Source organism: Notechis scutatus, chromosome 2 (genome assembly GCF_049901735.1).
Source record: "Notechis scutatus isolate UNSWTSFEM ecotype Mainland chromosome 2, rNotScu1.2, whole genome shotgun sequence".
NCBI classification, from domain to species: domain Eukaryota; kingdom Metazoa; phylum Chordata; class Lepidosauria; order Squamata; family Elapidae; genus Notechis; species Notechis scutatus.
In genome coordinates this window covers 215,559,634-215,572,564 of record NC_142010.1, presented here as the reverse complement: position 1 = coordinate 215,572,564, position 12,931 = coordinate 215,559,634, and the positions used below count along the sequence as shown (strand labels likewise).

The window sequence follows — 12,931 nt, the reverse complement described above, 5'->3', positions numbered from 1 at the left end:
CTACTGTTTTTTTTTTTAAAAACATGTATCTGGAGTGTCTTGAAGTAGTTTGGTGATTTTGCCCAAGCCGGAGGGTTTGGAATGATATCCTTTTTAATGGTCCCGGACTGCAATAAGTCCAAGCCCCTCCCCCAATCTTTCCTCCTTCCAGGATTCCCCCCAGAACTAAAATATTTAAAATACAGATGCGAAAAAAGGAAAATGTCTTTTTTTCTCCCACCACCGACTCAGAAGTCTGACCGCGGCTCATGGATGCAGGGAAAAAAGAGAAGTGGGTCTAGGACTGGTCGGATGGCCTCTGCAAAGATGGTTTCTCTGGAAAAATATATTTTAAAAGTCTCTCTTAGAGAAGTGAGACCCATTCACTTTTATGCATATACCCTGCCACTCCTAGATTAGACGTGGGCGTGCAGTTCTGATGCAAAGAAAGGCTTAAAGTGTCATTCTCAGTGTCATATAATATATGTGGGTATATGCATACTTTTGTATTTATTTATTTTGTCATGTTTATGTGGTGTATATTGGAGGTGTGGAGTCCCTTTGACAGCTGTATGCAACAAAATTTCATTTTAATGTATGCTGGTTAGCGTGCATTCAAAGTGACAATAAAGTTATTCCAAGTCTTAAATTCTAAATTCTCAACCTTGGCAATTTAAAAGTGGGCTGATTTCAACTCACAGAATCTCACAGCCAGCAAATTGAGAAACACTGGCTTAAAGAGAGGAGGAATGTTTTCCAAATCAATGGGCTTTACTGAAGTGCCTTGCATAACCACCATCTGGATCTCGGAGCTGCTTTTAATACTAGGGCTCAGTTCAAGGCCAGGAGGATTCTCCACCTTGGTTACTCTCCAGATGTTGTCGATCCTTGGTCTCATCTCATGGCACTTTCAGTTATAAATTAGCCCACTGTGTTTCGCTTAGCGTGTTGTGAACAGTATATAATTTCCCTGGTTGAACGTACTCAGGAATGGGGTTGAATATGTAGGAAGTTAGCACCCACCCCACTCCTAGAAAATTGAAATATCCTAGGAAATATTAAAAAGGCAGAATATTTCCTCTAAAAAGAGTACAAACTCAGAAGCAGAAACTCACCTCAGAAGCAGAAAGTCACCCCCACCTTTGTTAATGGGTGGGCCATTAACTCCCACCACCGACTCAGAAGTCTGAGGCCTGGGCCAGAATACTTTACATAACAAAGATCTCCAGGTAACGCTTATAGCAAGTGCGCAAAAGCCCTTTCATCCAGCAAGGCTCAACCAAGCCTGGAACTCAGGACAGCTTACAGAGTTGCCCCTGCATGGCCTCATGGGCAACCAATTAGAAACAGGCTTCAATTCAAATCCCAACAAAGATTATAAAACCCAGGCACTCTCAGCACATCATCCTTTCTTGATCTCTTCCTTCACCTTGAAGCATGTGATCATCCTTCCTTTTCACTTTGGAGCTTCAAGCCATGTGGCCTCCTGTCCACCATTAAACCTTCCAAACAGCCTCCATGTTTCCAGTGTCTTTTTCCCCATTTGGAACTCAACCCAGAAGGATATTTCTTCCAACAAATATGCCAAGTTAATTTAACTATCCGTAAACATGCCCTATAATTATCCTTATTTATTGCCATTACACAATAGTTCTACTCCGATTGGGGAGGCTGCTATGGTGAAACTATTGGGGGTGGACGGGAGTGAGAGGTACGGTAAGAATTACACGATTAAATCCGCCTAACTCAGCAGCCCAGAGTGAATAAGAAAACTACGTATCCCAGGATGCCTCAAGCTATTGCGCGCGTGCGCATTCCTCTGTGCCCTTTGCCCATATTCTGTTCGTTTAGTTCGGCAGGACTCCTCGAAGGGCTGGTTTTGCGTTGATCGGACGCAGAATGTCTTCTCCCTTGAGATTTGACGGGCGGGTAGTTCTGGTAACCGGTGCTGGGGGAGGTAAGTGGTGGATCACGATGACTGTTGATGGTCCGGAGATTTCCTTGCAAATGTGCTTGGTTGCAAATGGTTTGCAAGGAGATCTTTGCAGCTTTCTTGTATTCTTGTTTGCATTTCTCCCTAAGGACGAAGATATGTAAATGGCTCTTTTAAATGAAGTTGAGTTTATAATTCTGTCCATGCCTCTCCGGAGTTTACTTTTCAGTAGATCCATTATAAATAGACCTTTGTAAGTGCAGCCTTTATTTAGTGGTGACGATGCTTTGTGTAGTGAAATCCTCAACCTAATAATACCTATTCACATACTTGTTAGTTTCTGGATTGAGCCTGGAAGTTGGGATATTTCCCACGTAACCCACCTGGCAGTGAATTCTGTGAATTAACTCTGGAAATTCATGCAAATCAGAATTCAAAATGATATGATCTTCTGGTCCCTTTGAATCCATTTTTCTTTAATGATTATTTCTCTACAACCCTAAAAACCGTATGTACACATAATATAAGAACTGATTCAAGAATAGTGGGGGGAAAATCCTCTCCATTTTTAAAATGTCTCTGAAATATTCCTAGTGTTAGCTCGGTAGAGATTGGATAGTATTAAAGCTTTACTGCCTATTAGGAGATGACTAAGCTTGATACCAAACAGAGATAACAAAGATTAAGCTATATGATAATTTTTACTCACCATTGACTTGTCAAACTAGTTTTGCCAAATAAGATATTTTTTGTAGCAGTCTTTCTCCATTAGCAATTCATTTGCTGATTGTGATTTTTGTTTTTGTTTTAATGGCATTACTTATTTACTTTTCTCTTTTAAGTTATGGAAAACAGACCTTAGGAGACAGGTTAATTAACAATCTATTAATACTTTAACATAAGGTGGATTCTGATTTGTCATGTTCAGTACAGTATAATCACCCATCTGATTCTCTTTCCACGCTGAACAGTGAAATGTATTTTAAAATTAAATGGAAGAAAAACATTATGTATTTGATGTAAATTTAGCCAAGAATATTGAAACATTACTGAAATTAGGGAATTTTTTTTAAAAAAATGGGGTGATATTGGCAGGCTGTTTGATCCACACAATATGGATGTCCAGGTACTGATATTAGGTTTTAGTAAGGATTTTGGACATTTTACTCTTAATCTCTACACATGCCCAGATACTCCAGTTCAGCTCTGTAAGGTCTTTCAGGTCTCCAGAGCAGATTTAGGATCTTTGGAGGGCTGGAATGAAAGGAAAATCTGTTCTACTTATAGTCTGTTAAGTAGAGTTTATATACAGTATATTGCATATAAAACAAAATGAAATTACAATCCTAAATATAGTGAATTGAGGGAACCCCAGAAAATTTAATGGGATTTTTGAGCAATATGTAGTAAGTAGAGGATTGCACTGACAGATATGATACATTGAAACTGTTCATAGTACAAGGTTAGAGCCATTCTGTCTAAAACAAACTTGCTTTGATTATGAAATCATCAGTTAATTAATTCTCTGAGTTAACTTTGCTCACATTTAGAAACAGAATCTATCACTGGCCTTAACTACAATTAAGGAAAAGAAAGAGGCTACATAATTGTGTATTTCTGTAGTTATGATAAAAACTACAAAATGCATTGATATCTTGTCAGCATAATTATTTTGCACTTTTCATTGAAAAAAAGGACATTGAATCTGCTTGAAAATGATATATCTCAGATATATTCTCTGATATATTCAGATCAGAGATTGCCTTATGTAAAGAAATTTAATTATCAATCCTGCCTCAGTTTGAAAATGTGATTTTAGTTTCTAAATGCTGTAGATATAAGAACTACATAGCCATTTTATCTTCACAATAATTTTGTCTGAGTAGAAAAGACAGCTGCAAGAACAATCTCAGGGTGAAATTCAAGAAAAAGACACTGTGAAAATATTTCAGTTCATATGTAGCCTTTTCTGTTTAGTCAAGATGTATTTTAAACTATTTCACTTGTACTAGTAAAGTTTGACATGTGACTTTTCACTTGTGCTGAAAAGAACTTCAAGTAATTTTCTCATGTGTCAAACTTTAAAAAAAAAAACACTACAAAATTACTGTAGTATCATGTAGCTTCTTTTAAATAAAACAATGTACTTTTCCTCTTTAGTGGAAAATGTATATGTCTTTGGACATATAAAGGGGAGAATACCTTCTAAAGTTTGGTGGCTTAACTGAATTGTATTAATCTGCTGCATTCTGAGCAGTTCTTTGCCTTTTCAGATAGTTTCTTCTCTGGTGGCCTATTTGGAATTCCCAACTGAATCTACAACAACATTTCTTAACCTTGATAACTTTTAAGACATGCTGCTGGAAATTCTGGGAATTGAAATCTATGCATCTTAAAGTTGCAAAGATTGAGCAACACTTGTCTAGATCAGTGGTGGGATTCAAACTTTTTTACTACTGGTTCTGTGGGTGTGGCTTGGTGGTTGTGGTGTAGCTTGGTGGTTGTGGCTTGGTGGGTGTGGCAGGGGAAGGATACTACAAAATCCCATTCCCTCCCCATTCCACTAACTGCTTTCCAGCTCAGTTCTCCTGTGCAGGGCAACAAAAGAAGACCCAGCTGATCAGATGAGGGCAGGGCCAGTCAGAGGTAGTATTTGCCAGTTTTCAAACTACTCAAAATTTCCACTACCAGTTCTCCAGATTACCACCTCGGGTCTAGATCACATGTGCTCAAGACTGAGCATTTTTCTGTTTAATCCTATGCATCAGATACTCAGATATCTAAGAGCAATACCACATTTTGCTTTTAAGTGTATAATTGTCTCCTTTGATGTTGACTTCCTGTGTGTATTTTTTTAAAATATCAGGTTATAAAAGGTTATAAAAGATTTTACTTATTTTTTTCTTTATGCTAGGGCTGGGCAGAGCATATGCATTGGCTTTTGCTGAAAGAGGAGCTTCTGTGGTTGGTAAGTATTTTTTTCTTCTGCCAGTAACTGTTAAATCTATAATTGTGTTTTAAAATGAAACTTATTCTAATCATCTTCACCTTTTTTAAAAATAAAATTATTTTCTTTGCTCTTCATTTTTTTTCTTGCTTCTTTTCCACTAAAATTCCCCATGAAAAAAATGATGTGCCATGTTAATGAAGATCCAAGGAGGTTTGTCAATGAGTGTCATGATATTTAGCCCACTACAACAATATTAATAGGCCATCTTATCCACTGCTTTTACTTATTTAATAGGGAAAATAACGCTAAGTTCTAGTAGTAACTAGTGGTTAGGGAATGTATAGTTCCTGAAGAACAGGCTCATTTTGTATTATTGTCTTTCTGAAATGCCTTAGATGACCCTTTCTAAATCATGTGTACAATACTAGCCTATACAGATAACATTGTGAAATGAAATGAAGAAATTAATTTGGATATTTAGCATACAGGTGAAACTCGAAAAATTAGAATATTGTGCAAAAGTTCATTTATTTCAGTAATGCAACTTAAAAGGTGAAACTAATACATGAGATAGACTCATGACATTCAAAGCAAGATAGTTCAAGCCTTGATTTGTCATAATTGAGATGATTATGGCTTACAGCTCATGAAAGTACAAGTACTTCACAGCATATTAAGAAATTGCTTATCGCATATAGACTTTTGTACGCTGTCTACATTAGTTTTGTCCACTGAAGAGTTACAAGGGTGTAAACCAAATAATGTTTACATGTCCTCAGAAGACTAAATCAAGTTTAGTTATGAATTAGAGAAAATTGGAAGATAAAATGCAATGTTACAAAGTCCATATTCAGGTGTAACTCAATAATGAGTCTAGAGTGTCTAGTAAACTGGCATGTCAGAAAAACTGGCAAAGCCAAATCTTAAAAATTATACCTATTTGTGGAATAAAAAAACAATCTCTTGTACAATAATTTATTCAGCTGGACAAGTAATTTTATAATGCAAACATACAATTTTAAGAAATGTAGGTAATATTTCAACTTGCCAGCTAGATCCCTGACACTACCTAGCCACAGATATTGTCCTTTGGAATAGAATTACAAACACATGTCATTAAAAGCAGATTTATGTATTTGTAGGAATTTTGATAAACTGAGGGTACTGGCATTCATTCTTTTGTAAAAAATATTTCATTAATAATACAATTTAGATTGTTGTCGAAAGCTTCTGAGAATTCTACTCTGTCAGCTGAGTAGAAGCTAAAAGCTAAAAGATTACTCCCTATAGCACAGACTGAAAGAAAAAGTTAAAAAACACTTTAGATTTTCTTGATCAAAGTCTAGAAATACTTGTTAAAAATTCAAAGATCACAAGTAATACCTGAGAAATTACATAGCCTGCATTGGACAAAGACCTTAGTGATATATTCTTTTTTCAAAACAACAGAACCAAGTGTAAAAAGTTTTTTTAAAACTTTTTAACATTATTCAATGCTTGTTGAATTCAACTATTAATCAAGAATTACTATTCAAACACACAATTCTAAACTCAAGTCAAAGAAGAAAAATCTAATTTAGCTTCTTGGAGATTATCTACTTGAATAGGACCAGGGTTCAAAGATTATGATGGTGGAGAACAGATAATCATCTAAAAATACTTTGTCCCATTCAAAAACATTCAGATTGAAAGCAATAGTAGTTTTTCACAGACTAATGTGAAAATGAAAAAGTCAGAAACTGAGTTATTCCCTGTACTTTTTCAACATTAACACTGCTGTTCTATCTGGACTCAGTCTGAATAAAGAGATCTGGGATTAGCCAAGTAGGCATTTTGACCATCTAGATTTAGCAATGTCTGATTCTAGCTTCCACTTAAGCAAGAATTATGATAGCTTGAAATTAGGTGACATTTAGAATGAATGGCAAACCATTGCATCCTGGCTGGATAGTTCAGCTACTAACTAATAGAGTTATCTTTTGAACTTCAATTTAGCAGTAATGGAAAAGATTATTAGACTGGCAACCTAATTTAGTTCAATGTGCTTACCATAGGATGTGATGATGAACCTAATTCAGGGATTCAGTAACGGACAATAAATTAAGCACCACTGCTTAGTTGCTGATTTGCAAGACTGTATACCTTGGTTCATTTAAAAATAATTTGGGACCAAATTTGTTGGCAATAGAAGTATTAAACAGAGGTGTTACATTTTCAAATACTGATGAAAAGTAAATCATATATATTTACACACACACACACACGCACACACAAACACACAGAAAATGATAAGACATGGATTTTGAAGGTATTAAATGGAAAACATATTTAAAAAGTATGTGTTTTACTTACGAAGTGGGTGCTCTGATTGGAAGAATGTATTTTTGTTCCCATATAGAAATAGAGAGGTGGCAAAAATGAACCCAAACTTAAAGGGGATTTACTTTGTAAATGTGCCTGGAAAGTTATTTGACCAGTTTCGGATTATTTTCTCCTGCATCCTTTTAAAGAGCAGAAAGTAAGGAATGAAGGGAATATGTAGTTGATCTTCAGAAGGTCATTGAGCAATCAATGTGAAAAAGTACATTTATACATTTTGTTATTTCGAGAAAGATTGCCAAACTGAAATTCCAATTATTATGAGGATTGGTTTATTAGTTAAGGACTTTAACTTTAAAGGTTTTTCATTCTTTGATACAAAAGTCTCCAGTGAATGAAAAGTGAAGAAGTATTTTTATGGCATGTCATTAAGCTAGCTTAGCTAACCAGTTAACTAACTAAATAAAATAACCTCTTCTGCAAAAGAACTGCTTTTTCACCATTTCATTTTGGCTGCCTATCTGAAAAGCTTTTTTCATTATTTACAAGACTGTATTTGGTTTAGTTGTTGAATAAGATTAAAATGTGAAATCCCTTGGCAGGATTCTTCTAGTCATGAGGCAATTACATGCCTGAAAATTATTTCCAGTTGTGCCCAGTAATAGAAATGGCATTAACAGTTCTCAAAAGAAAGAGGAAATCATATTTTGTCTTCCATTTGGCATGTATTGTATCACCCTCTAGTAAGAAGCTATCATTTCTTCCAATTTAGCTAAATGTCAGATTATTGTTGATGAAAAGCAGGAAAATACAAATAAGCAAATAAGTACACCCTTGTGATGTAGAAAAAATATGTTTGGCAGTTGTGGGTACATATTTACTTATTTAATTGCAGGATTTATATTGCTGCCTATCTCACATCATTATCTAGGCAGGTCACAACAATTCACAAAAACTATAAAAATTAGAATACTCTCCCTCTCCTTCCAGTTGCCACATCAAACAGCCTACCACTCAATCACCAACTTAGCTTCACAATCCTTCAGAAACTTAAAGGGTAGGGATCCTTCTCAGATTTTGGACAGGATAATGCTCATCTGATGGGAGGCTTTTCCATGGGATTGGATAGCTATCAAGAAGACATGCCTTGGAAGTCGCATCCAGTAGCAACATTTAAGAGTAAGGACTTGTGGACACCCATCCTATCTAGCCTAATGGAACAGGCAGATATTTTTGTGTGTGAAAGGGGGATCCACAAATAATGTGGCTCTGTACTATATAGGATTTTAACTCACCACCTTGAATTGTACCTGGAATGCAACTGGGACATATTGTAGTTCATGTAGCAGAAATGTAACTGATGTGAAGCATGGACCAATCAAAATTGTGTACTACTGCATTATGGACTACTTGAAACCAGACGATCTTCAAGGGCAACATCCTATGGAACATGTTTCAGTAGTCCAAATGTGAGGTGACCAAGGCATGAATGACTATGAGTCAGGCCTCCTGGTCCAGGAATGAGCACAAGTGAAGCATCTCGCCCCCAGCCACAGCTCCCTTTTGATCTTGTAATTGGATACACAAGTCTAGGAGGGTCTTCAAATTGCAAAGTAGATCTGTCCAGATGAGTGTTACCCTGTCCAAAATCTGAGATGTCAACTCTCCTGATTCCAGATGGTCTGAAACCCATAACCTCTCTGCTTTGCTTTTGTTGATTCATAGTCAATGTCTCCCCATACAGGGTCTTACACATTGAACCAGCACCTAAACAGCATCACTTTTCCAGCAAGGGGTAGAGATGTATAATTGGATATCACTAGCATATTGAAGATATGACAACAAAGCCATAAAAATGGGGTTTCAAATTTCAGTGAAGATGTGTACTGAAGCCTTGTCTCCTTTTTGGGCTGTTGGGAGTAAAAGGCAGGCAGTCTGTGGCAGAAGCCCAAACTGGGTTGTTTAAGATAGGCGGTATCTCCTCAGTGCCAAAAGGAGATGGGGCAGTGCCTTGTTGAGGAGATTGTTTTGGGGTAAAGTAAAGCCCTGGTGCAAGTACCTTCTCCTTGGCCCTGTGTGGCAGAGAATAACTATCAATTATTGCCCCAGGAATCTTCCTGCTACTTAGGTAGAGGGGGTCTTCTGCCCTTCTTCAGGTCTTCAGCTCCACCAAGCAAAGATTGCTATAATTGGCTGGGGCACATTAGTCCTTCTTCCCATCTCTGCTCTTTTTCCCCAAAGCAGCCATTCCCAAACATCCTGACTTGAGTGGTTGGCAGGGAAGGGGAAGCAGAGGGACAAAAGTGAGGCATTGATTTTGCTTGTTTGTTTGTTTGGAGGACCAGCAATTAAGTCTACTTTCCTCCTCCACCCGACCCCTGCAACACAACCCTGCATTGAGATAGAAACAAGACTTGTAGATGGAGGAAGTTTAGCAACATATACATTCTCACACAAACCCTAAGTTTTCTTTTTGTTTTTCCAGGGGTTTAGATTTCATCCGAATCCAGTCCTATTTGGAGTTCACTTTGAATTCTATTTTATGTTTGAACAACCGTCTAAAATGGACCTATTGAGAAATCAAAGGATAGGATAGTAGGCTAGGAAGTATGAGTGGAAGGGAAGTTTGCCATGACTTTAAATGCCTTGGTTAATGAGTTGAATTAAGATGTGGAGCTGAAGCTTTCCAAATGTTTAAGTATCTCTGAACCAGGAGACTTCATATTTCTTGATACAAATGCAAGTAGTCCTCAACTTACAACAGTTCATTTAGTGACCATTCAAAGATACAACAGCACTGAAAAAAATGACTTATGACTGTTTTCACACTTATGACCGTTGCAGCAATCCCCATTGTCACATGATCATAATTCAGACACTTGTTAATTGACTCATATTCATAATAGTTCCAGTATCCTGGGATCATGTAATCACCTTTTGTGACCTTCTGATAAGCAAAATCAATTGGGGAAGCCAGATTCACTTAACAGCCGTGTTACTAATTTAACATCTGAAGTGATTCACTTAACTGTGGCAAAAAAGGTCAAAGAACGTGTCAAAACTCATTTAACATCTGTTTCGCTTCATAACAGAAATTCTGGCTCAAATTGTGGTCATAAGTCGAGAACTACCTGTATAAACAGGAAAAGAGTTTTTGAATTTACCAGATCTGTACCATCTTTTAGAACAGCATTTCCCAATCTTGGCTATCTGAAGATGTGCGGAGCCCAGAATGGATATCTGGCGAATTCTAGGGATTGAAGTCTATGCATCTTCAGGTGGTCAAGATTAGGAAACACTGTTTTAGAATATTCTTTTGCTGATGGGTGGAGGCAACGAGCTCACTGAATGATGCTGAAATTTTGAATTAAGATTTGTGCCCCAGTTTTAGCTTGCAAATCTGTATTATCCAATCCTGGTTGTCTTAGCAGTTATGACTGAAGTACATCTTTACATTAGGTTTTGATTTGTGTTAACAGGTGTTTCAAGTCCCTCCCCCCTTTGAGACTGTATTTCTCAAACTTAGCAAGTATAAAGTGTATGGACTTTAGCGCCTAGAATTCTCCAGTCAGCAGAGTTGCCGAGGTTGACCACTGCTCTACAGAAAATTATTAAAAGGGGCTGAAACAAGCCTTTATCATTTTGTACTCAATATAGGTTACATACAACAACAAGTGTTTTATACCAACAAAAGTCCAAGTTGGATAGATTCTGTTGATCCTTCTTTTTAGATGTTTTTAACAATCTGTAAAATGCCCAGAATTATTAGGAGTTAGTCGGAGTTGGGTAGCATAGAATTATCTAGAATTATTTAGCATTTAAAACCATATTTTAAATAATGGACAAAAAGGATTTTTCCAGTTCTGTTGCTGAAATAACCATAACATTAAATATTTATTATTGAATGTTTTATATAGCTGCTGTATTCAGCATATGACTGTAGATAGAAGCAGAATAATTTTACAGATAAATGCTAAGTGGAATCAGAATCCTTGCCAGAAACATTGAATGCAAACAGCCTTTTTGAATAAAAATCCAATTTGTATGAATTTTTTGTTTTCTCAGTTGCTTTCATGAATTTTGTATTGGCCTATGAGCAATTTTGTTTACTGTTTTACTTTTGTGGGGATCAGGCCTTGTTAGAATGAGCAAGAGTAAAAGCGAACTTTTGTAGAACAAGGTTTTCTGAGTTTTCATTAACCAGATTTGTTAAGAAATCCGCTAAGGTGAAATATAACCACCCAGATGAATACCTTTGGTTTCAACTGGGAAAGTTGTTATATACAGATAGTTCAGTATTATTGGTTCACTGCTTTGTCACCTGTCCCCCCAATCCCTTTGGTGAAAAGTAAGAGGTGCTGGACCTAGCTGCATCTTGATAATTTATTATTATTATTATAAATATTATAAACTATTATAAATATAAGCCAAAACAGAATGAATAAGAAGAAAGAAACAAAGTATAAAATAGAAGAACAAGTATTGTACATATCTCTCTATATTTAGTGTTTAGAGCCAGCCATTTAAGAAATGGCTTGCCATTGTCTGCTTCCTAGGGCTAAAAGAAAGTGACTGGCCCAAAATTACCCAACTGGCTTTGTGCCTAGGCAGAACTAGAACTCAGAGTCTTCTGATTTCTAGCCTGATGCTTTAAACACTCCACCATACTGTCCCTCATGTCACGGATAGTCTGTACTTAATTGGAAGCAAAAGGTAGAATAGCTAGTAAAGAAAATGAAGGCAATTTTTAAAAAATACAAAAGCTAGTTGAAATAAAAAAGAAATGGAAATGTAAAATTGCAAAATTTTAAGTCAGTTTTCCCCAAATCGGTTCCCTTCAATTATACTGCCAATTAAAACATAAAAACTCACTTGAGTCAAGCTCAACTCCTGGGTGACTAAATGTATTCTGTCTATATTGAATATATTCTGTTGATCCAAATAAATGATTAAATATATTTTTCTGATTAAAACATTTTTAGGTTTGACCACACGGGGGAGATGCTGCTTCATAAAAACAGTTTTTTAGTGTAATTGGTTCTATTTTAAACTGTTCTTCTAGATGAATTATTTTCTAGTATTATTGCTTAATTTGGAATTTTCTGTATTATTTAGATAGCTAGCAGTCTATTCATCATGAAAAATGCACTGTTTTGGAATTGCCTTTTGGGTTAAAAATAGTTTGTGAAGGACTAATAAATTATAGGATCTGTCAAAGGTTGATGCACTTTCAAAAAAATCAGTGACTTTTGTGCTTATTGCCACAAAAAGTTTGTCCAGAGTTTAAAACACATATTTTTATATTCAACTTGTACTACTTGTACATCCAACATACAACTGTTCTCACAAATATTTTCCCATGGTATTCTTACTTATCAAAAATATGGATTAAAATATTGATAATTTGTCGAGATTCTTCAACCAAATTATTTTCACCTATGGAAAGAGCCATCATCAGGCTTCTGTATAGTGTTCGTCTGTGAGTCAGACTTTTACAGACTTTTACAGACTTTTATATATATATATACACACACACACATACACACATACATACATATAATGTTGCATGGGAAAGTGTTTATATATTCTTTCTGAAAATCTTTTTAAAATGTATAATCTATTTTACTCCTTTAAACGTTTTGATCTGAATGGACTATAGTAAAAATAAATCAGTTAGTAAAAATAAATCAGTAAGGACTTTATAAAAGTAAATTAGGTCTGAGCCCTGTTTGAAAAGAATGATTTCTTTG

General features: G+C 36.0%; 1 protein-coding gene across 1 annotated transcript in view; it reads left to right on the top strand.

The window, feature by feature from the left end:
- The first annotated feature begins 1,822 nt into the window (after positions 1-1,822).
- HSD17B4 (hydroxysteroid 17-beta dehydrogenase 4) overlaps positions 1,823-12,931 on the top strand; it is a 56,997-nt gene continuing 45,888 nt past the window's right edge. Inside the window, exons 1-2 of the mRNA XM_026673582.2 lie at positions 1,823-1,936; positions 4,827-4,880. Of these exons, the coding sequence (XP_026529367.2) occupies positions 1,879-1,936; positions 4,827-4,880 (112 nt within the window). The 5' untranslated portion in view covers positions 1,823-1,878. The remainder of the gene's footprint in view (positions 1,937-4,826; positions 4,881-12,931) is intronic.